Source organism: Dermochelys coriacea, chromosome 24 (genome assembly GCF_009764565.3).
Source record: "Dermochelys coriacea isolate rDerCor1 chromosome 24, rDerCor1.pri.v4, whole genome shotgun sequence".
NCBI lineage: Eukaryota > Metazoa > Chordata > Testudines > Dermochelyidae > Dermochelys > Dermochelys coriacea.
Window position 1 is genome coordinate 13,714,449 of NC_050091.1, and position 23,731 is coordinate 13,738,179.

General features: G+C 62.1%; 2 protein-coding genes across 3 annotated transcripts; both read right to left on the reverse strand.

Annotated features, from left to right (window-relative positions):
- Positions 1-704: 704 nt before the first annotated feature.
- LOC119847638 (V-set and immunoglobulin domain-containing protein 10-like) lies at positions 705-12,815 on the reverse strand. 2 transcript variants are annotated; one of them, XM_038382574.2, is made up of 11 exons: positions 12,631-12,815; positions 9,455-9,787; positions 8,978-9,241; positions 8,519-8,803; positions 8,038-8,292; positions 7,138-7,410; positions 6,693-6,980; positions 6,043-6,126; positions 5,183-5,244; positions 4,911-5,054; positions 705-4,625 (listed from the first exon to the last, which is right to left on the reverse strand). In XM_038382574.2, the coding sequence occupies exons 1-11, from the start codon at positions 12,692-12,694 to the stop codon at positions 4,533-4,535; spliced, it is 2,145 nt and encodes a 714-aa protein (XP_038238502.1). In that variant the 5' UTR covers positions 12,695-12,815; the 3' UTR covers positions 705-4,532. The 2 variants fall into 2 exon arrangements, with proteins under 2 accessions (XP_038238502.1, XP_038238501.1); XM_038382573.2 differs by having other exon boundaries at positions 6,043-6,156; positions 12,631-12,814.
- A 2,206-nt stretch (positions 12,816-15,021) lies between these two features.
- ETFB (electron transfer flavoprotein subunit beta) lies at positions 15,022-23,605 on the reverse strand. The gene is made up of 7 exons (XM_038382609.2): positions 23,476-23,605; positions 22,593-22,748; positions 22,031-22,189; positions 17,372-17,434; positions 17,029-17,187; positions 15,447-15,628; positions 15,022-15,210 (listed from the first exon to the last, which is right to left on the reverse strand). The coding sequence occupies exons 1-6, from the start codon at positions 23,530-23,532 to the stop codon at positions 15,458-15,460; spliced, it is 765 nt and encodes a 254-aa protein (XP_038238537.1). The 5' UTR covers positions 23,533-23,605; the 3' UTR covers positions 15,022-15,210; positions 15,447-15,457.
- Between the last annotated feature and the right edge of the window lie 126 nt (positions 23,606-23,731).

A 23,731-nucleotide genomic window follows, 5' to 3' on the forward strand; every position in this document is an offset into this window, starting at 1 on the left:
TTCTCCCAGAGCCAGGGAAGTGGGCTGGTTTTGGCAAGGGGGGGGGGGTAGCTGATGTGGGGGGGCGTAAGAGCTTTGAAGGGCTGAATGGCTTCTTCAGGTGACCTAGATGGGGGAGTCCTTGTTCTCTCCATCTAGGAGTGTTGCTGGGATCTCAGGCCTGGGGGGGCAGGTTAAGGGTGGGAGGGCGGCTGGAGTGGCTGGGGTGCACCTTGCACTGGGAGGGGAGTGGAGAAGGAGGAAAAAGAGGAATGGAAGAGAGAAAGGCAAGCAGCAGGATGAAGGGAATGCAAGCAGGGAGTGCAAAGAAAAATGGAGGAAGGAGAAATGGAATACGTAAGGGAGTGGTGGGAGAGAGGGAACAGAGAAGGGACCGGGAGGAGGAATGGAGCAGAGCAGGGAGTGGAGGGGTAGCCCAGGAGAGAGGGAATGGAGAAGGGACCAGAAGGAGGAATGGAGCAGGAGGGAGTGGAGGGGTAGCCCAGGAGAGAGGGAACAGAGAAGAGAGCGGGAGGAAGAATGGAGCAGAGGAGGGAGTGGAGGGGTAGCCCAGGGAGAGAGGGAACAGAGAAGAGACCGGGAGGAAGAATGGAGCAGAGGAGGGAGTGGAGAGGTAGCCCAGGAGAGAGGGAACAGAGAAGGGACCGGGAGGAGGAATGGAGCAGAGGAGGGAGTGGAGGGATAGCCCAGGAGAGAGGGAACAGAGAAGAGACCGGGAGGAAGAATGGAGCAGAGGAGGGAGTGGAGGGGTAGCCCAGGAGAGAGGGAACAGAGAAGGGACCGGGAGGAGGAATGGAGCAGAGGAGGGAGTGGAGGGATAGCCCAGGAGAGAGGGAACAGAGAAGGGACCGGGAGGAAGAATGGAGCGGAGGAGGGAGTGGAGGGGTAGCCCAGGGAAAGAGGGAACGGAGAAAGGACCGGAAGGAGGAATGCAGCAGGGAAGGACTAGGGGCAGGCCGCCCCAAGGAGGCCAGGCCCAGCCCAGAGGCTCACAGGGGGCTCGATTCTGTATCTCAACGTTTGCAACACAAATGGGAAAAAACGACAAAAAAATCTATTGTAAAAAAGGTGGGGGGAGACTTTATTGCAAGAAGCCACTAAAAAGCCACTTTGTCTTCCATTGCCACCGGGGTCTGGGGCCGTGGGGGGGGCGGTTCATTTCTCTCCCCCCACCATGCTCCCCTCGCAAGGGACTCTCTGGGGGCTCTCGCTCGATTTTCCTTTGATCCAAACACCCTTTCATTTCATTTGTCAAAACTCCGTGGGGAGGGGGAACGATGTGAAAAAAAAAACCCCATAAAATATAAATCCCGAGAATCCTTTTTCCAATAAAATGCAATAAAAGCAGCAACTCACGCCTGGCGTTTGGTGTGGGGGGGGATGGGGCCCCGAGCCTCAGTTTACCAGCAGCTGGGAATGGGCGCCAGGGGATGGATCACTGGATGATTCCCTGTTTGGGTCACTCCCGCTGGGGCACCGGGCACTGGCTGGATGGCCCCTTGGTCGGACCCAGTGCAGCCGATCTTACGTTCCTATGTGGGGAGGCTGGATGGAGGGGTGTGGATGGAGATAGATGGTTGTGTGTGGGAGGGGTGGATGGATGGATGATAGTGGGGGAGGGGCTGGCTGGGGGCAGAGGGAAGATGGCTGGAGGGTGGACGTGGGTATGTCCATTGGGGGGCTGGGTGTCACATTCACACTCCCCAGGGTGGGGGAATCACACCCAAAACCCACTCCGCCCTGGGGAGCTGTGGGTGAGGCGGGGGAGGGGCTGTGTGAGTGCCCCCAGGGGCACTCAAAGGGGGCTGGGAAAGCAGGAGGGGAGCGAGAAAGGAGGGGAAAGGAGAATAAAATGGGGGGGAGCCCATGGCATGGGGACGGGCACTGGGGGGCACAGAGACCCCCCAGCACAGGGAGTGGGTCCCTGAACTTGAGGGGTCACCCAGGGAGGTGGGGGATGGAGGATGCCATGGGCCCGGTGGGTGCACAAGCTGACCCGACACACACCGCCCCCACCCTGTATTTCTGTATCTGGCTATTTCCCCTTGACCCGCAGAGCCCAGGGGGCAGGATCGGGCCTGGCAGGCCAGAGAATTTGCTTTTCCCGCCACTGGAAAGGGAGCCGCCATCTTAATCAAGGGCCATGGGTCAGGAATGAGGGGCACCGGCAGAGCTGGGAGGTGGGGGGAGCCCAGCACTGGGGGAGCGGGGGGCTGTGGGTCGGGAGTGAGGGGCATCGGCAGAGTTGGGGGGCGGGGGGAACGGAGGGCTGGGCTAGCGGGGCTGCGGGTCAGGAGTGAGGGGCACCGGCAGAGCCCTGCAGGACGCTGGAAACTGTTGGCTCGGGGCTGGGGGAGGGGGCGAGGCCAGCATGTGTGGGGCGGGAGGGGGCAGTACGGGGACGGGGGCAGGGGACAAGAAGCTGGCAGGAAACTGCCACTCAGCGGGGCCTAACAACGGGAACCCCCCACAGCATGGACACAGACCCCGCTTTGCCCAGCTCCCCCACCCCCAGGACTCCTGGGTTCCATCCCTGGCTCTGGGAGGGGAGTGGGGTCTAGTGTGGTGGGGGGAGGTGGTGGGGGGGGTGGAGCCAGGACTCTGGGGTCCTATTAGTGGTTGTTTGCACCTGTTTCTATGTGCAGAGATCCCATATCCCAGCCCTGCCCCCCCACCCCTTTGCTGGTACCCCTCAATCCCAAGCCACAGCCCCCTGCTCCAACTTTAGGGTCTCTCCTATTTCCCCTTCATCTCTCCTAACTGTGTTGCTCTGACATCAGTCCCCCCTCCTTTCTCTCTGAAGCCAAGGGGTTAAATGAATTAGCCCCTCCATCCTGCCTTGGTTTGTTACCCTCCTTTCCGCCCCATCGATCAACCACTCTGGGGGCTTCCCCCCCATATGCCTGGGGCTGGAGGCCCACATAGCCCAGCGCTGGGGTCATGATTCAAAGCCAGAGTCAGTCAGGGATGGATTGTCTGTGCAGGAGGGGGGTGCAGCGAGCTGGAGTTTAGGGGACCCTGTGGGGAGGGGCTGAGATGGGGGAGGTCAGTGTGGGCTGCAGGTAGGAACACACACACAGAAGGGCTCATTCCCGCCCCGAGGAGGGGGCAAACTCCTGTCCTTCATATCATGTGGGAGGGAGTTCCACAGGTTAATCGTATTTAAAAGAAAATGTGCCCCAGTGGCAGGTCTTTCCCTGTGGATTCAGGCTGGTCTAGGGAGTCAACAGCCACCAGCCTCCACCACACCCACCGGAGGGAGGGGCTTGATGGGCAAGAAAAGTTCCAAAAACATGTTAAAAATATAAATGGCTGTTACGCACAAAATAGATCAACACCTGCAAGAGCGGCGCCTTCTGCCGAAACACCCGCTGTCAATCTCCCGTCCTGCCTGTCACCACCCCGCCCCCAGCCCGCCAAACCAGGCATCTTCAATGGTGTCACAGGTGGGGGGGGACGGATCAACGGCGATGGAAGGATGGATGGATGGATAGAAGGAAGAATGTGGATGGAGGGATGAATGGACAGAGGGGTATGGATGGGGATGGAGATGGATGGATGGAGGGAAGGACGGATGGAAGGAAGGATACAGATGGAGGGATGAGTGGACAGAGGGGTATGGATGGGGATGGGGATGGAGATGGATGGATGGAAGGAAGGATGCGGATGGAGGGATGGGTGGATAGAGATGGATGGAGGGATGGAAGGAAGGATGCGGATGGAAAAATGGAGATGGATGGAGGGATGGAAGGAAGGATGAGGATGGAGGGATGGGTGGATGCGAATGGAGGGATGAGTGAACAGAGCGGTATGGATGGATGGAAGGAAGGATGCGGATGGAGGGACGGGCGGACAGAGGAGTATGGATGGGGATGGGGGATGAGGATGGAGATGGATGGTTGGAAGGAAGGATGTGGATGGAGGGACGGGTGGGCAGGGATGTGGATGGAGATGGATGGAGGGAAGGAAAGATGCGGATGGAGGGATGGGTGGACAGAGGGGTATGGATGGGGATGGAGATGGATGGATGGAAGGAAAGATGTGGATGGAAGGATGAGTGGACAGAGGGGTATGGATGGGGATGGAGATGGATGGATGGAAGGATGCGGATGGAGGGATGGGTGGACAGAGGGGTATGGATGGAGATGGATGGATGGATGGAAGGATGCGGATGGAGGGATGGGTGGACAGAGGGGTATGGATGGGGATGGAGGATGCAGGCACAGACAGATGTAATTCTCTCTCCAGAGATCTAATCAGAGCAAAAACAGGAAGTCCCACCCTCTTCCCAAGCACACCAAGAAAGACAGGAAGTCTCGCCCCCTCCAGGCCAGTCCCTTTCTCCCAGCCGAGGCCTGTGGACCCCTCCTAGTCCCATAGTCTATTCTGGGGAGGTTGGGGGGCCAGCACAGGGCCAGGGGACACTCCAGGGGTCCCAGACAGTGCCCACGGAGCCTCGTCCTATGCAGGCTCAGTCCATTGTATAGGTGCCTCCCGGACGCCTGGCTCCCATGCTGGATCTCCTGTGCCAGTCACACCCGCGTGGCACTGCGCGCAGTCCTGGGGCCCTGCCCACTGACCAGAGATGGGAGCCCGGGGCCCCTGCTGTCTCCAGGACACCTGGGCTGGGAAGAGGAAGGCGAATGAGAGACGTACAGCCAGGGGGTAGGGTGGGGGCTCTCCCCTGGCAGTCAGGGCTGCCCAATGCCCCTGGGCAGTGCTAGGGGGCACAGCAGGGGGGGGCAACAGGGTGCTGGGTAGATGGGCGAGGGTTCAGCAGGGGGCGCTGTGCTTCAGGGGGCAGGATGGTGGCTCAGCAGGGGGTGCTGTGCTGGGGGGATGGGCGAGGGTTGAATGGGGGTGGAGTGGAGACTCAGTAGGTTTTCCATGCTGCGGGGGGGGGCACTTACCCAGGAGGTGGGGGGGCCGTGGATGCGCAGATGGTCCTCGTAGCTGATGGAGGACAGGTCGCCATCCCCCCAGGAGCAGCGCAAAGATGCCCCAGAGGGGGGTGCCGGGGGCTCAATGGGGTCAGACTCTCTCCCGTTCGGGAACTGGAACAGAGCAACCCACCGTCAGCGTCCCGCTTCAGGATGGGGAAACTGAGGCACAGGCAAGTCATCATCAGCTGAACCCAGCTCTAGGCCCCGCCCCCCAGCTGGCCCCACCCCCTCTCTCTCACCTGACGGGGAAGGTAATGCTGGTGGGTCCCGGGGGGGGTCAGGGGCATCTTCTCCTGCTTTCCTAGGATGGAGAAAAGGAGCCCAATTGGCTGGTGCCAGGAACACTCAATTCTCATTGGCTGGTGGTAAGACCACTGACAGATTCGCTTTCTTTTCATTGGCTGGTGCCAGGGCACCCCCCCCCTTCCCATCTCCCTGAATTTTGATTGGCCGGTACCAGCCCCCTCTCCTCCACCCCAACTGAAACAGTGAATTCCGACTGGCTGGTGCCCGAAGCCCTGTGTCTCCCCTCAGATTCCAATTGGATAATGCCAGAGCCAGTGCGTTTGGATTGGTCAATGGCAGCAAGACCCTTTGGTGCTCACTAGCCAATGACAATGGCCCCTTCTTCCTGATTAGGCAGTAGAAGGCCACTAAGCCCAACCTGGCATCTGATTGGCTGAGAACAGGAGACTAATTCCGCCTTTTGGCTGCGATTGGACAACATCTAATTGACTCCGCCCCCTTGCAACTGATTGACCAACGGTGACTCCCCTTTGCCATGTGATTGGCCAAAGCCTGGGGAAAATCTCACCCCTTGCATCTGACTGGCTAGAAACAGCTCAATGACCATCCTGCATCTGATTGGTCAGCACATATTTTAACAACCCCACCCCCACTTGTCTTCTGATTGGTTGCGGGCATAGCAGTGATTCCAATCTGTGCATTTGATTGGATAAAACCAGCCCTCCCTCCCATTGGCTGGGACCAGGGTAGCAATTCTACCCTTGTGTCTGATTGGCCGAGAGCGGTGTATCCTACCCCCAGACCTCCTTCCTGGGATGCTTTGGGGGCGGGGGGACCCCGGCTTTGGACTCACCCCATCGCGCCCGGAGGAACCAGGTCAGGAGCACGAGGAGGGCAAGGAGCAGGATCATGCCCAGGATCGAGCCCAACACGATGCCTGCGATGGCGCCAGGACCCAGGGTAGAGGCTGCAGGGAGAGAACCCAGGAGTCCGGGCTTCCAGCCCCCCCCCGCTCTAACCACTAAACCCCACTCCCCTCCTAGAGTCCCGGCTCCCAGCCCCCCTGCTCTAACCACTAAACCCCACTCCCCTCCCAGAGTCTCGGCTCCCAGTCCCCCCACTCTAACCACTAGACCCCACTCCCCTCCCAGAGTCCCGGCTCCCAGCCCCCCCTGCTCTAACCACTAGACCCCAACTCCCCTCCCAGCCACCCCTGCTCTAACTACTAGACCCCAACTCCCCTCTCAGAGCTGGGGAGAGAACCCAGGAGTCCTGGCTCCCAGCCCCCCCTGCTCTAACCACTAGACCCCACTCCTCTCCCAGAGTCCTGGCTCCCAGCTTCCCCTGCTCTAACCATTAAACCCCATTCCTCTCCCAGAGCTGGGGAGAGAATCCAGGAGTCCTGGCTCTCAGCCCCCCTTGCTCTAACCACTAGATCCCGCTCCCCTCCCAAAGCCAGGGAGAGAACCCAGGAGTCCTGGCTCCCAGCGCCCCTGTTCTCACCTGATGGGAGCGTCTGCGTGTGGCTGGGCTCCCCAGCCTGAGCTCCCAGCAAGGGCAGCAGCTGGAAGGAATAGGGGGTGTGGGGCTGGAGCCCCATCACAGTGCTGGAGCGAGTGGCGCCCCCTAGCGTCTGCAGCGTCTGCCACTCCCTGGCCGCCCGGCCCTCAGGGGGCCCCAGGACCTGGATCCAAAACCCAGTGACCACGGAGCCCTCCGGCACCACCCAGCTCAGCCGGGCCGAGCTGGGCTCTGAACCACGCGCCAGGCTCCAGCCGGAGATGGAGGGACCTGCACAGAGGAGGGAGAGTTAGAGGGAGGGGCCTGTGCCCCTGATCTGTGGGGACAGGACTCCTGGGTTCCATCCGCAGGTAGGGGAAGGGAGTGGGGTCTAGTGGTTACAGCAGTGGTGGAGGGGAGTTGGGAGCCAGGACTCCTGGGTTCTCACCCATCAGCGTGAGGTTACTCTCCTGTGAACCCAGCGGGTTTTGGCACCGCACTGAGTAGCCCCCCAAGTCCTGCGGGGCTGTGAAGTTGCTGATGGTGAGTCGGGCCCCATCGGCGCTGACCCGGTACCGCCCGCCCGGACCCAGCGGCTCCCCGTGCCGGGCCCAGGCGATTTCCACGGGCCGGTAGGTGCCCTGGCACTGCAGATCCAGCAGGACGGTGCCCCCAGGGTCCAGGGAGGCCTGGAATGAGAGAGAGACCCCAGAGGGGGCTTCTGGGGGGAGGGGGGAAAGAGAGGGTTGCGGGGTTGATTTGGGTGGAGTTGCCAGGTGTTAACCCCGCCCCATCATTCCAGGTCCTTCCCCCTTGGAGCTATCTCCTCCGATAGCATCCTGGCCCCACCCCCTGGATGCTAACCCCACCCACAGAATCCTGGCCCCTCCCCCGGATACTAGCCCCACCCACATAATCCTGGCCCCTCCCCCTGGATACTAGCCCCACCCACAGAATCCTGGCCCCTCCCCCTGGATGCTAGCCCCAACCATAGCATCTGACCCCTCCCCCTGGATGCTAGCCCCGCCCATGGAATCCTGGCCCTGTCCCCACCAGCTAGACTTCAGCTCCACCCTCACACTCCAGGCCACACCCACTGGATGCTAGCCCCACCCACTTGCTTCATGCCCCACCCACTGGACATTCACTCCTCCCATCCCCCCCATCCATGGACACCAGCGCTGTCAACATGGCCCACATCCCGCCCATGTGGCAGGGACCCCCTGCCCCTCCCCCTCCCTAGAATTAGGGTCAGGGTCAGTGCTCTCTACCCATCGGGCCCAAGCCCGGTGCTGCCCCCGGTGGCCAAAGCCAGTACTGCACCCCGGCATTGGGGCTGGGGTCTCACCAGGAGTCATGCTGCAGGTCCCCTCGGCGGCGAGGTGTCTCGCCAGGCAGGTGACCCGGGTACCATTGAGGGCGGGCAGGAGAGAGGTCAGGGTTCGCTCGAGGGCGGGGCCGACGCCCTGCTCCCCACCCCCTGGCAGCCCCTGCAGACTGAGGCTGGGAGCCGGGGAGCCCCCCGGCCAGGAGCAGCGGAAGCGAAGGGCCGTGCCATTGACCATGGAGTCCAGGGAGCAGACGGGGGAACCGGGGGGGATCTCTGAGAGTGGGGAGAGAGAGAGAGAGAGAAACAGATCAGCCCCATAGCCCCTCCCCTGCGCCCAAGCCAGCCAATCCCTTGCCCTGGGGCTGGCTGGGAACCTGGCGCCCCCCTGGAGGGGAAAGGCCCCGTGCCCCATTCCCTGCCCCCCGAGCCAGCCTGCCCCAGCCCTGGGGACAGATGGGAGCTGGCGCCCCCTGGAGGGGAAGGGTCCAGGGGCACTCACGGATGACAGTGAGGGTCACGGTGGCGCGGAGCCGGCGCTGGGTTTGCGGGTTGCTGGCGAGGCAGGAATAGGGCCCGGCCTGGCTGAGCTGGACCCGGGGCAGCGTCAGGTCCGGCTGGGCCGGGACCAGAGGGTCGCTGGCATCGGCCAGGCTCCAGTAGATCTGGGCGGGGGGGTCCGACGGGGCCCAGCAGGACAGCCCCACCGTGCTGTTCACCCGGACGTAACGCCGGGGCTCCGGGTCACGGTCCGACGAGATGCTGATCGTGGGGGGCTCCGGCCCGTCTGGGAAGGGAACCAGAACCGAGTCAGAACCAGGGGGAGTGAGTCTGATCTCCCCTGCTGCCCCCTTGGCCCAGGCAGCCTGGGATCCCTGCCCCAGAGGGGCCCAGCCCTCCTGCCCCCCACCTTTCTGGCCCGGCTCAGGCCCATCTACCCCGACGTCCGGCCTGCACTCACAATAGACCCGGATCTGGGCGGTGCCGGTGCCGTTGCTGAAGGGGTTGGACACGGTGCAGTTGTAGGTGCCGCTGTCGTTCCGGTCAGGCCAGCTGATCTGCAGGGTCCCAGCCGAGACCCGGTACCGGGGGTTCTGGTCCGGGCTTCGCCCATCCTTGGTCCAGGTGATGGTGCCCCGCATGGGGGTGCAGGTGAGAACCGCCAACCTGGCGCCTTCGGTCACCTCCAGGGAAGGGGGCGTCACAGAGACCTTCCCTACCAGCTCTGCGGGAAGGAAACAGGCATGGGGAGAGAACCCAGGTGTCCTGACTCCCAGCCCCTCCCCCCTCTTCTCCATCCACTAGACCTCACTCCCCTACCAGAGTGGGGACAGAATCCAGGTGTCCTGGCTCCAAGCTCCCCCCCACCAAACACTAAAACCCACTCCCCTCCCAGGGCTCAGCATAGAACCCAGGTGTCCGGGCCACCCCCACTTACCGTACACCTCCACCTGGACGTCTCCCCGCCACACCTGGCCCCCCAGTGGGAAGACCTCGACCGTGTAGGTGCCGGCATCCTGGAGGGCCATGGGGGTGATGGTAAGCGTCCCCCCTTGGGGGTCCACACTGAGCCGGCCCTGGTACACCTGGGCCACGGCCACCGAGCCGTTGGGACCCAGGTGTCCGTCCGCCAGCGCCATCAGGTTCCTCTGCCACACGATTCTGGGGGGTGGCTGAGTAGGGGGGTAGGAGAGTGGGATCGAGAGGTTCCCCCCCAGCAGCACCACCAGGGGCCCGGGGGGCAGCTGGAGGGGGAAGGGGAGCGCAGCGCCTGGGGGGAGACAGAAGGATGCTGGTTAGTTCCAGGCTCGGTTCCACCCTCCCACCCCTGCCCAGGGGTCCCAGGGAGTCTTTGCCCTCCCCCTGTCCAATGGGCTGGTCCAGCTCCCCCCACCCTCAACATGGAGACTGAATCCTCTCCTCTGTCAGTCACCCCCCACCCACTGTAGCCCCCCAGACTGGCTAAGTAGCCGCTCAGATCCCCACACATTGCCCACCCCCCGTGCCAGCTGTGGGCAGCCAGTGGCAATGGAGGAATAGAACCCAGGAATCCGGGCTCCCAGCTCCCCCCAGCTATAACAACTGGACCCCACTCCCTCCTGGAGCTGGGGATGGAACCCAGGAGTCCTGGCTCCCAGCCCCATGCTCTGACCACTAGACACCACTCCCCACCCAGAGCTAGACCTGACAGGTATGAGCAGAACACTGTGTGGGGCAGGGCAGGGCTGGGCTAGCCGGGGGCTGCGGGCCGGGAGCGAGGGGCACCGGCAGAGCTGGGGAGGCAGGGCTGGGCTAGCCGGGGGCTGCGGGCCGGGAGCGAGGGGCACCGGCAGAGGTGGGGGGGCAGGGCTGGGCTAGCCGGGGGCTGCGGGCCGGGAGTGAGGGGCACCGGCACAGCTCTATCTGGGCCATTTTCCACCGCGATGACCTTGGCAGCTGGTTCTTGGCCTGGATTCTGCAGCCTCCAGCCTGGCCCCCTCCTCCCCGTTGCCCCCTCAGCTCCCTGCAGAGCCCCCCCACCCTCAGATCTCCTCCCCACCCGCCTCTGGATGAGTCAGGGACCCAGCTGCCCGGGGACAAGGGGAGAAGGAGCCTTGATGGGAGCAGCTGCCTCGTCCCAAAATAGATCAATGCAGAGAGAAAACTGGCAGAAAGTCAGCGCTGCCGGTGCCCCTCACTCCCGACCCGCACCGCCTCCTAGCCCAGCACTGGGCTCCCCCCAGCGCTGCCGGTGCCCCTCATTCCCGACCCACAGCCCCCTCCTAGCCCAGCCCTGGGCTCCCCCCAGCGCTGCTGGTGCCCCTCACTCCCGACCCGCAGCCCCCGACTAGCCCAGCCCTGGGCTCCCCACCCCCCAGCTCTGCCGGTGCCCCTCACTCCCGACCCACAGCCCCTCCTAGCCCAGCCCTGGGCTCCCCCCAGCGCTGCCGGTGCCCCTCACTCCCGACCCACAGCCCCCTCCTAGCCCAGCCCTGGGTTCCCCACAGCTCTGCCGGTGCCCCTCACTCCGGACCCACAGCCCCCGGCTAGCCCAGCCCTGGGCTCCCCACCCCCCAGCTCTGCCGGTGCCCCTCACTCCCGACCCACAGCCCCCTCCTAGCCCAGCCCTGGGCTCCCCCCAGCGCTGCTGGTGCCCCTCACTCCCGACCCGCAGCCCCCGACTAGCCCAGCCCTGGGCTCCCCCCCCCCCAGCGCTGCCGGTGCCCCTCACTCCCGACCCACAGCCCCTCCTAGCCCAGCCCTGGGCTCCCCACAGCTCTGCCGGTGCCCCTCACTCCCGACCCCCAGCCCCCAGCTAGCCCAGCCCTGGGCTCCCCCCCAGTGCTGCCGGTGCCCCTCACTCCCAACCCGCAGCCCCCTCCTAGCCCAGCCCAGCCCTGGGCTCCCCCCAGCTCTGCTGGTGCCCCTCACTCCGGACCCGCAGCCCCCTCCTAGCTCAGCCCTGGGCTCCCCCCCAGCGCTGCTGGTGCCCCTCACTCCGGACCCACAGCCCCCGGCTAGCCCAGATCTGGGCTCCCCCCAGCTCTGCCGGTGCCCCTCACTCCGGACCCACAGCCCCCGGCTAGCCCAGCCCTGGGCTCCCCACCCCCCAGCTCTGCCGGTGCCCCTCACTCCCGACCCACAGCACCTCCTAGCCCAGCCCTGGGCTCCCCCCCAGTGCTGCCGGTGCCCCTCACTCCCAACCCGCAGCCCCCTCCTAGCCCAGCCCAGGCCAGCCCTGGGCTCCCCCCAGCTCTGCCGGTGCCCCTCACTCCCGACCCACAGCCCCCTCCTAGCCCAGCCCTGGGCTCCCCGCAAGCGCTGCCGGTGCCCCTCACTCCCGACCCGCAGCCCGGCTCCTTCATAGCCACGAGTCCCCAGTGCATTGGCCCTGGTGATTTGGTAATAGCCAAGGAGGGTGATTTCCTGCTGCCTGATCCCTCCTGTGGCTGGATTTAACACAGGATCCTTCTTCGTTCCCAGCCTCAAGGCTAGCGAGCCGTCCCCGTGCGGCGTTATGTGTGGCTGTTCCCCAGATGCCCCACCCCAGAAGCAGCTGCAGCTCTGTGCTGGATGAGCCCCCCCCCCCATCCCCTGGAAGCTGCCCCAGTCGATTGCAGCCTGGCCATGGGCAGGGCCTGGGGCCACAGGCTGCGTCAGGCCGAGTCGGGGCTGGGGGGCAGCGATGGGGGGTGCTCGCAGCGAGCCTTGGCTCTGATTCATCAGGTCCCTGGGGGTCAAACGGGGCCTGCTGCTGGGGGAGGGGAATGGTGTTAGTGGTTATGGGGGGGGCGGGCTGGGAGCCGGGACTCCTGGGTTCTCTGGGAGGGGGGCTCGGGGCAGGGGGGAGGCAGGGAGCCAGGACTCCTGGGTTCTCTCCCGAACCATTTCCTCCGCCAGCCCAATTCCGTGGGCACCGAATCCCGCGCCCCTAGCTGGGGGGGGTCAGTACGGGGCGCGGGGCAGGTCCCAGGGAGCCCTGGAGGCTCCGGTGAATCTTCCCTTAGCGATGCTCTCCCGTGTTGACGTTTCCGGGACCGTAACCCCCCCGGTAGGTCCGGGGGGAGGGGCCAGGCCCCCCTTAACCCCTCCCCCCGCAGGATCCCGCTCAGCCGGCCCCCCCCCCGCACTCACCCAGCAGCAGCAGCAGCAGGAGCCGGGCGGCGCCGGCCCAGGTGTTCGGGCACCTGCCGGCCATGACAGGGGCGGGGGGGGGGAACCTGGCCGGGCGGGGGGAGGGGCAGTGGGGCCGGGACACAAACACCTTCGGGGGGGGAGGGGGGGCGGACAAAGGCTCAGTTCTCCCGGCGCTGCAGGCGGGAAACCGGTTAAGCCAGCGGGGCAGGAGGGGCAGGGAGAGGGGGATGGGGGGATAGGAGGGGCAGGGAGAGGGGGCGCAGGGTGCGGGGCATGGGGGGATAGGAGGGGCAGGGAGCGGGGGCGCAGGGAGCGGGGCATGGGGGGATAGGAGGGGCAGGGAGAGGGGGATGGGGGATAGGAGGGGCAGGGAGAGGGGGCGCAGGGAGAGGGGGATGGGGGGATAGGAGGGGCAGGGAGAGGGGGCGCAGGGTGCGGGGCATGGGGGGATAGGAGGGGCAGGGAGCGGGGGCGCAGGGAGCGGGGCATGGGGGGATAGGAGGGGCAGGGAGCGGGGGCGCAGGGTGCGGGGCATGGGGGGATAGGAGGAGCAGGGAGAGGGGGATAGGAGGGGCAGGGAGCGGGGGCGCAGGGAGCGGGGCATGGGGGGATAGGAGGGGCAGGGAGCGGGGACGCAGGGTGCGGGGCATGGGGGGATAGGAGGGGCAGGGAGAGGGGGCGCAGGGTGCGGGGCATGGGGGGATAGGAGGGGCAGGGAGCGGGGGCGCAGGGAGCGGGGCATGGGGGGATAGGAGGGGCAGGGAGCGGGGACGCAGGGTGCGGGGCATGGGGGGATAGGAGGGGCAGGGTGCCGAGCACAGGCGGGGAAGGCGGAAGGAGGTTGCGGGGCGGGGGGGGGTCGAGACCTTTCTAGCAATAGGTCCCGGAGTGGGGGTGGGGAGCAGGGTGCCGAGCGAAGGCAGGGGCGGGGCGGTTGGAGGGGCAGGGTGCAGGGCACAGGCAGGGACGGAAGGAGGGGCGGGGGGGCAGGGTGCGGAGCAAAGGCAGGGGCGTGAGTGGGGCGGGGGGTGGGTGGGAGGGGCAGGCAGGGAGGGGAGCACAAATAGGCAGGGGACAGGGTGTGGCGCACAGGCGGGGAGGGAGGAAGGAGGCTGCAAGGGGGGCGACCTTTCTAGCAATGGGTCCTGGTGTGGGGGGGGGGTCTTCCTCTGTGGGGGCACCAGCCCCCATTGGTGGAGGCGGCAGCTGCTGTAATTAGCAACAAGCAGCATCAGCTCTTTGCCCTGCTCCCCAGCTGCCCCCCCTCCCCGGAATCGGTGGCATCTCAGTGCTGAGCAAACTGCCCCCCTGCAGCGTTATATGTGGCTGCTCCAGCCCAGAGGTGGCTGCATCTGTGCGTCAGCCAAGCTGAGCCGAGCCCCCGCAGCAGTTAAATGCAGGGTAGGGAAAATTGTGTGTGTGTATGGGGGGGAGGGGGATCATCAGCCTCTTTGGCTTGGAAGCAGATGGACTCAGGCCCCCCCAGCAGGTGGCCCCGTTCATGGGGCCATGGCAGCCGTTCACCCCCTGCCCTAGCACTGAGTTTAGCCAAAACCTCTTCCCCCCTCCTTTGCCCTACAGGGCTCCACCCATGGCCCCCTGGGAACCCCCCCATGCCAGCCCTTGCTTGCCAGGACACTCTGCAACCCCCCTTTTCACACTGGATTTGGGGGGATCGTCCCCTCTTCAGCACGGATTTGATGGACCCATTAATAAAGTGCCCCCCCGGGGCTGAGCTGCCGCAGGCAGGGCCCCAGAGCCAGGGTGCAGGATGGGCCCTGAGCTGGGCCAGCTGTGGCAGAGGAAGAGGTGGGAACCGGGCTGCCACCACCAGGGGCTCATCGCCCCGGCCCTCCAAGGGCTCTGCTACGCCCAGCACATGGAGCCACGCGGGAGGATGAACATTCACAGTGCCAGGGAGTTCCACAGGGGAACAGCAAGACATCCCTCCTTTGCTTTTCCTCCAATAGCCCCAGATCCGGGGTTGCGAGCAAGGGGAGGAGGCACCTGGCCGAGCCCCCCAGGGATTGTTCCCAGCTCTGGTGAGGGGCCCCTGTCCGTCCGTGTCTCCCTGGGGGGCCTGCGCCAGCTCCTGGACATCATTCCTCCAATAAGCCCCACCCCCAGGCATCCCAACCCCAATCCTCCAATAAGCCCCACGCCTACCCCCATAATCTGCACCTCTACCCCATGCAGCCCCACCTTGTCTTCCCAAGCCATGCCCATCCTATGATAAACCCCACCCCCACTCCCTGTACACCCCACCTTTATTCCACAAAACCCACCCTCAGTCCCCCCTCTGGGCCTGGGGGGCCCCAAAGCCAGGGCCCCTCCCCAGGCACGGCTGGGGTGGAAGCGGGGACGGATGCAGGACAGACGGACAGCGACTCTCCAAAGACCCAACGGGGTTTATGGTTCCCAAGCACGGGGCTGACGAAGCAGCGGCTCGGGGGACAGCCGGCGGGGCCGGAAGGCAGCATGGTTACAAGCACGGGGGGCAGTGCCAGGTCCCGGGGACCCCCAGGGCACCGCCCGTCACAGCAGCAGGAGAGCCGGGTCCAGCGGCTCCAGGAGGGGCTGGAAGAGAAACAAGCCACAGAGAAATCAGTGCCAGAGTTGGGGGGACAACTCCAGGGTCGGGGGGAGGGGGAGGGAGGAGCCAGGACTCCTGGGTTCTACCCCTGGCTCTAGGAGTGGAGTGGGCTCTTGTGGTTAGAGCGGGGAGGTGGGGGGGCTGAGAGCCAGGACTCCTGGGTTCTCTCCCAGTACTGTCAGCATCTGCAAGGGGAGAGTGCCCCCACCCGTGCACTCACCAGCCGGGGGCTCAGATCAGGCCCCCCTCCTTCAGCTTGCCCACGAGGTCATCCACGGTCTCCACCTTGACGCCGGCCTGGCGCTGGGGCGGCTCTTCCACATGCTGCATGGCCAGCCGGGAGGAGAGATCGACCCCCAGGTCCGATGCCTTCAGCACCTCGATCTTCTTCTTCTTGGCTTTCTGAGGAGACAGCCAGGCGTGGAACCCAGGACTCCTGGCTTCCAGCCCCCCTGCTCTAGCCACTAGAGCCCACTCCCCTCCCAGAGCTGGGGATAGGACCCAGGAGTCCTGGCTCCCAGCTGCTCCCCACTCCCCTCCCAGAGCCGGGGATAGAACCCAGGAGTCCCGACAGGATCCAGTTCCTGACATTTCCCGCACAGCTAACGCCGATATCGTGGTCTGGTGTCGTGTGGCTGTTCCGGTGACACGCTGCACCTCCAGACGGCCCCTGCTGACCCCCATATTCACCACTCAAGCGTGGCTGGGATGTTCCACAGGGAGCAGGCCGGGTAGGGTATCGTCCGATCTGCTGAAACCCGCTGTCCTGTCCAAACACCCTCCCCCAACCCCTGGGGGTTATGGGATTTTGCTGCATGAAATACGCTACTGACACACACGGGACCCCCACCCAAGGGGCCGCTCACCGACCACTGCTCAGCCGGGGAGCTGCTGTCAAAGGATTTAGCTCAAGGGGGACGGATCCAACCCATGGCTTAGGTGGACACGACCCCAGCGGGGGACCGTTCAGGCTGCGTCTGGGCCCGCATCTGCCGGGCACACGGTCTGAGGGGACACAACAGCGGACGGTGGCACCGTGCCTCGGCCTGTCTCCTCCCCCGCCGACGCTGGCAGCACCCAGGGCGCGGGGAAGAGAAAACTTCAACCAAGGAGCCCGGCCCTGGTCTCGGAGGGAAACCGGCGCGTTACGGCTGGGAACGTGCAGCGGGGTGAGAAAGTGGCAGATCTCAACCTGCCCAGGGGGAGACGGTGTCAGATGGACATTGGGCCTTTAGCTTCTTGTTTCTTTGCTCTTTGCCGGCGACCGCTTACAGCCCCGTACGATCCAGCTCTCGGGGGTTCATCGCCTCTGAGCTTTCCCTCTAACGGGGCGCTCGGGAAACCTCAGCTCGGTTTGCAAAGGCTGGTGCATGTCCTCGCCGCATCGCGGGAGGGGCTGACTGGGTAACTAGGCAGCCGCCCAGGGCGGGAGGGTACAGCTGTGGGGTGCCGGGCGGGACCTTGCCCCGAGTGAGTGGCTCTGGGAGCATTCCCGCGACCTAGCTGGGTGGGGGGCGCCAGGGCCCGGAGGGGTTTGGGGCTTGTCACTAGCGAAGAGTTGAGAGAGACAGCCCAGGCCAGAGAGTGAAAGGGGCTCAGCCGTAACCTATTTCCAGGTTGCACCCCGGGGATCCTGTCACAGTTACCCGGCTGTTGCGCCCCAGAAGTGGCTACATCTCTGTGCCAGGGGAAGGCTCCCCGTATAACCAGCCCCCCGCCCCAGAGGTGGCTGCGTCTGAGCCAGGGGAGGGGTCCCCGTATAACCAGCCCCACGTCCCGCCCCAGAAGCGGCCTCCCCTCACCATGATGTTGGGCAGGGTGGCGTAACGGGGCTCGTTGAGGCGCAGGTCAGCTGTCACCACGGCTGGCAGCCTGAGCCGGATGCTCTCCAGCCCCCCGTCCACTTCCCGCTCCACCGTCAGCTGCTCCCCCTCCAGCGTCAGGGCGGAGGCGAAGGTCCCCTGCAGGGCACGGGGAGGAGGTGGGTGTTAGCGCCCCTCACCCAGGATCCCCCCCACAGGACCAGGATCCTTCGCCCCCAGCCCTTACAATTCTACACTGCCGGGACCCTCCCCCCTCCCCCACAGCTTCCAGTGCCCCCTGCTGCCAGGACACTGCCCCCCCTTCCCCCATGGGGGCAGGCACCTGGGGCCAGTCCAGCAGCGCAGCCGTCATCTGCCCTGTCTGGTTGCAGTCGTCGTCGATGGCCTGGGAAGAAGAAAAAGAGTCACACCCTGAACAGGCCCCTTGGGCCCCTTCCCATCACCGTAGGGAGCAGTGTCACAAGCCGGGATGGCACAGCAGGCGAGATACCAGGGTAGATGGGCCCATGGGACTGAACAGGGAGGAGGCAGGATACTGGGGTAGATGGGCCCATGAGGCTGAGCGGGGAGAACATAACATAAGAATGGCCAGACTGGGTCAGACCAAAGGTCCATCCAGCCCAGTGTCCTCTCTACCGACAGTGGCCAATGCCAGGTGCCCCAGAGGGAGTGAACCTAACAGGCAACGATCAGTGATCTCTCTCCTGCCATCCATCTCCACCCTCTGACAAACAGAGGCTAGGGACACCATTCCTTACCCATCCTGCCTAATAGCCATGAATGGACTTAGCCTCCATGACTTTATCCAGTTCTCTTTTAAACCCTGTTATAGTCCTAACCTTCACAACCTCCTCAGGCAAGGAGTTCCACAGGCTGACCGTGCGCTGAGTGAAGAAAAACTTCCTTTTATTTGTTTTAAACCCGTTGCCCATTAATTTCATTTGGTGGCCCCTAGTTCTTATATTCTGGGAACAAGTAAATAACTTTTCCTTATTCACTTTCTCCACACCACTCATGATTTTATAGACCTCTATCATATCCCCCCTTAGTCTCCTCTTTTCCAAGCTGAAAAGTCCTCGCCTCTTTAATCTCTCCTCACATGGGACCTGTTCCAAACCCCTAATCATTTTAGTTGCCCTTCTCTGAACCTTTTCTAATGCCAGTATATCTTTTTTGAGATGAGGGGGCCACATCTGTACGCAGTACTCAAGATGTGGGCGTACCATGGATTTACAGAAGGGCAATAAGATATTCTCTGTCTTATTCTCTATCCCTTTTTAATGATTCCTAACATCCTGTTTGCTTTTTTGACGACCCCTGCACACTGCATGGATGTCTTCAGAGAACTAGCCATGATGACTACAAGATCTTTCTCCTGATTAGTTGTAGCTAAATTAGCCCCCATCACATCGTATGTACAGTTGGGGTTATTTTTCCCCAATGTGCATTACTTTATATTTATCCACATTAAATTTCATTTGCCATTTTGTTGCCCAATCACTTAGTTCGGTGAGATCTTTTTGAAGTTCTTCAGAGTCTGCTTTGGTCTTAACTATCTTGAGCAGTTTAGTATCATCTGCAAACTTTGCCACCTCACTGTTTACTCCTTTCTCCAGATCATTTATGAGTAAGTTGAATAGGGTTGGTCCTAGGACTGACCCTTGGGGAACACCACTAGTTACCCCTCTCCATTCTGAAAATTTACTGTTTATACCTACCCTTTGTTCCCTCTCTTTTAACCAGTTCTCTATCCATGAAAGGATCTTCCCCTCTTATCCCATGTATCAGGGGGTAGCCGTGTTAGTCTGTATCCACAAAAACAACAAGAAGTCCGGTGGCACCTTAAAGACTAACAGATTTATTTGAGCATAAGCTTTCATGGGTAAAACCCCCACTTCTTCAGATGCATGGAGTGAAAGTTACAGATGCAGACATAAATATACTGACACATGAAGGGAAGGGAGTTACCTCACAAGTGGAGAACCAGTGCTGACAGGGCCAATTCAATCACGGTGGATGTAGTCCACTCCCAATAATAGATGAGGAGGTGTCAATTCTAGGAGAGGCAAAGCTGCTTTTGTAATGAGCCAGCCACTTCCAGCCCCTATTCAAGCCCAAATTAATGGTGTTAAGTTTGCAAATGAATTTTAGTTCTGCTGTTTCTCTTTGAAGTCTGTTTCTGAAGTTCTTTTGTTTAAAGTATAGCTACTTTCAAATCTGTTATCGAATGTCCAGGAAGATTGAAGTGTTCTCCCACTGGCTTTTGTATGTTACCATTCCTGATGTCTGATTTGTGTCCATTTATTCTTTTACGTAGGGACTGTCCGGTTTGGCCAATGTACATGGCAGAGGGGCATTGCTGGCACATGATGGCATATATCACATTAGTAGACATGCAGCTGAATGAGCCTCTGATGGTGTGGCTGATGTGATTAGGCCCTATGATGGTGTTGCCAGAGTAGATATGGGGACAGAGTAGGCAACGAGGTTTGCTACAGGGATTGGTTCCTGGGTTAGTGTTTCTGTGGTGTTGTGTGGTGTGTAGTTGCTGGTGAGTATTTGCTTCAGGTTGGGGGGCTGTCTGTAAGCGAGGACTGGCCCGTCTCCCAAGGTCTGGGAGGGTGAGGGATCGTTTTCCAGGATAGGTTGTAGATCGTTGATAATGTGCTGGAGAGGTTTTAGCTGGGGGCTCTACACGATGGCCAGTGGTGTTCTGTTATTTTCCTTGTTGGGCCTGTCCTGTAGTAGGCGATTTCTGGATACCCATCTCGCTCTGTCAATCTGTTTCCTCACTTCCCCAGGTGGGTGTTGTAGTTTTAAGAACGCTTGATAAAGATCTCGTAGGTGTTGGTCTCTGTCTGAGGGATTGGAGACAATTCGGTTGTATCTTAGGGCTTGGCTGTAGACAATGGATCGTGTGATGTGTCCTGGATGGAAGCTGGAGGCATGTAGGTAAGTTTAGTGGGAAGGAGTTTTCCAGTATAGGGTGGTGTTTATGTGACCATCACTTATTTGTAGTGTTGTGTCCAGGAAGTGGATCTCTTGTATGGACTGGTCCAGGCTGAGGTTGATAGTGGGATGGAAATTGTTGAAATCCAGGTGGAAATCTTCAAGGGCCTCCTTCCCATGGGTCCATATGATGAAGATGTCATCAATGTAATGCAAGTAGAGGAGGGGTGCTGGGGACAAGAGCTGAGGAAGCGTTGTTCTAGGTCAGCCATAAAAATGTTGGCATACTGTGGGGCCATGCGGGTACCCATAGCAGTGCCGCTGACTTGAAGGTACAAGTTGTCCCCAAATCTGAAATGGTTGTGGGTGAGGACAAAGTCACAAAGCTCAGCCACCAGGTGTGCTGTGGCCTCATCAGGGATACTGTTCTTGACAGCTTGTAGTCCATCATCATGTGGAATATTGGTATAAAGAGCTTCTACATCCGTGGGGGCCAAGATGGTGTTTTCAGGAAGATTACCAATGCAATGACATGCACCTGACGAAGTGGGTACTCACCCATGAAAGCTTATGCTCCAATACGTCTTTTAGTCTATAGGGCGCCACAGGACTATTTGCAGCCAAGGGATTGTAGTTTCCTCAGGAAGTCGGGGATGACTCGAAGATAGCTAGGAGTGCTATCCTAGCATAGGGTCGGAGGAGGGAGTCTACATAGCCAGACAATCTTGCTGTCAGGGTGCCAATGCCTGACACGATGGGGCGTCCAAGGTTTCCAGGTTTATGGATCTTGGGTAGCATATAGAACACCCCTAGTTAGGGCTCTAGGGGTGTGTCCATGTAGATTTGTTTCTGTGCTTTAGCAGGGAGTTTCTTGAGCAGATGCTGTAGTTTCTTTTGGTAACCCTGAGTGGGGTCAGAGGATAGTGGCCTGTAGAACGTGATGTGGGAGAGTTGCCTGGCAGCCTCCTGTTCATAATCCGACCTGTTCATGATGACGACAGCACCTCCTTTGTCAGCTCCTTTGATTACGTCAGAGTTGTTTCTGAGGCTGTGGATGGCGTTGCGTGCTGTATGGCTGAGGTTATGGGGCAAGTGATGCTGTTTGTTCACAATTTCACCCTGTGCACGTCTGTGGAAGCACTCTATGTAGAAGTCCAGTCTGTCATTTCAACCGTCAGGAGGAGTCCATGCAGAATTCTTCTTCTTGTAGTATTGGTAGGAGGGTTCCTGTGGGTCAGTGCACTGTTGACAATATTCCTTAAGTCGGAGACGATGAAAGTAGGCTTCCAGATCACCGCAGAACTGTATCATGTTCATGGGGTTGGTGGGGCAGAAAGCGAGTCCCTGAGATAGGACAGACTCTTCTGCCGGGCCAAGTATGTGGTTGGAGAGATTAACAATATTGTTAGGTGAGTTGAGGGTACCACTGTTGTAGCTCCCTGTGGCATGTAGTTTAGATCGTTTACTGTCCTTTTTCCTCTGTAGAGAAGTGAAGTGTGCGTTGTAAATGGCTTGTCTTGTTTTTGTAAAGTCCGGCCATGTGGAAGTTTGTGTGGAAGGTTGGTTTTGTATGAGAGTCTCCAGTTTTGAGAGCTCCTTCTTGATCTTCTCCTGTCTGCTGTACAGGATGCTGATCAGGTGGTTCCTCAGTTTCTTTGAGAGCGTGTGGCACAGTCTCTCACCCCCTAGTCAGTGTACTATGTCGATTGCAATGGATTTTTTATCTTGAGTCCATGACACTTTAATTTATGTAAGAGCCTTTGGTGAGGGACCTTGTCAAAGGCTTTCTGGAAATCTAAGTACACTAGGTCCACTGGATCCCCCTTGTCCACATGTTTGTTGACCCCCCCCAAAGAACTCTAATAGATTAGTAAGACCTGATCTCCCTATACAGAAACCATGTTGACTTTTGCACAACAATTTACATTCTTCTACGTGTCTGACAATTTTATTCTTTACTATTGTTTCAACCAAGCGGGCGGGATACTGGGGTAGATGGACCCATGGGGCTGAGTGGGGGAGGGGAACTCACCTGCTTGCCCAGTAGCACCAGGCTGACCCCCTCCTTCTTGGCCAGCGCCGCCAGGATCTTGGCCACCTGAAAGGGGCCGAGGGTCTCATACTCAGGGGCTGGGATCTCCACGTGCAGCCCCCGGTCAGCCCCCATGGCCAGCGCGGTCCGGATGGTCTCCTGCGGGGGGCGGAGTTAGAATTCAGGGGCAGGCCGGGCAGCTCCTGGATCCCAACCCACCCAACACATGGTCCCCAAAATGTAACCCCCGACCCCAGAACAGGGGCTGTCTCCCCAGGGCCTGCCCAGCCCTTGGCCTCTCTGCCCCCTATGGCTGGTCAACGCTTGTCCTTGTGCAAATGGGGCTGAGGCGGAGATGGGGGGGAGCCGGTACTTGGCAGGTGGGGCAGAAAAGGGGGGTACCTGGCACCGGGGAGGATGGAGGGGATGAGGAAGCACGGGGGGGGCAGGGGGTACCTGGCACTGGGGGGACGGAGGGAGGAAGCACTATGAGGGGTACCTGGCACTGGGGAGCAGGAAGCACTGGGGGGGTACCTGGCACTGGGGGAGGCGGGGGGGGTACCTGGCACTGCTGTGGGCCGCAGCTGACCACCACGATCTCCTGCAGCAGGCGCCGCTCCCGCAGCCGCACGGCCTCCTCCAGCGCGATCTCGCAGAAGGGGTTCATGGAGTGTTTCACCCCGTCCGTCACCACCCCGCCACCCGGCCGCACCCGCACCTGGGGGGCACAGCGTCACCGCGCGGACCCAGGCGTCCGAGCGCCCTCCCCCCCCCGACAGGGGCCGAGGGAGGGACCCAGGCGTCCGAGCGCCCTCCCCCCCCCGACAGGGGCCGAGGGAGGGACCCAGGCGTCCGAGCGCCCTCCCCCCCCCCGACAGGGGCCGAGGGAGGGACCCAGGCGTCCGAGCGCCGCCCCCCCCCCGACAGGGGCCGAGGGAGGGACCCAGGCGTCCGAGCGCCGCCCCCCCCCGACAGGGGCCGAGGGAGGGACCCAGGCGTCCGAGCGCCGCCCCCCCCCCGACAGGGGCCGAGGGAGGGACCCAGGCGTCCGAGCGCCGCCCCCCCCCCCGACAGGGGCCGAGGGAGGGACCCAGGCGTCCGAGCGCCGCCCCCCCCCCGACAGGGGCCGAGGGAGGGACCCAGGCGTCCGAGCGCCGCCCCCCCCCCGACAGGGGCCGAGGGAGGGACCCAGGCGTCCGAGCGCCGCCCCCCCCCGACAGGGGCCGAGGGAGGGACCCAGGCGTCCGAGCGCCGCCCCCCCCCGACAGGGGCCGAGGGAGGGACCCAGGCGTCCGAGCGCCGCCCGCCCCCGACAGGGGCCGAGGGAGGGACCCAGGCGTCCGAGCGCCGCCCCCCCCCCCAGGGGCCGAGGGAGGGACCCAGGCGTCCGAGCGTCCCCTCACCCCCCCGCGGGACAGGGACCCAGGCGTCCGAGCCCCGCCCACCTTCACGGCATAGTCTATGACCCGCTTCACCCCAACCAGCGCTCGCAACGCCGCCATTGCCCCCTCCTCGACTGCCACGCCCCCTTTTGGGATCTGAGCCAATCAACGCGCGGGATCCGGAGCTCGGGCGGGGCCAGAAAACTGCGGCCAATAGGCTGAGGGGAGGGCCGCCGATTGACCCATTCGGAGGAGCGACTTCAGGCTCGGCCAATAGAAACGTGGCATGTGGGGCGTTCAGCCAGTCGCAACTAGGCCG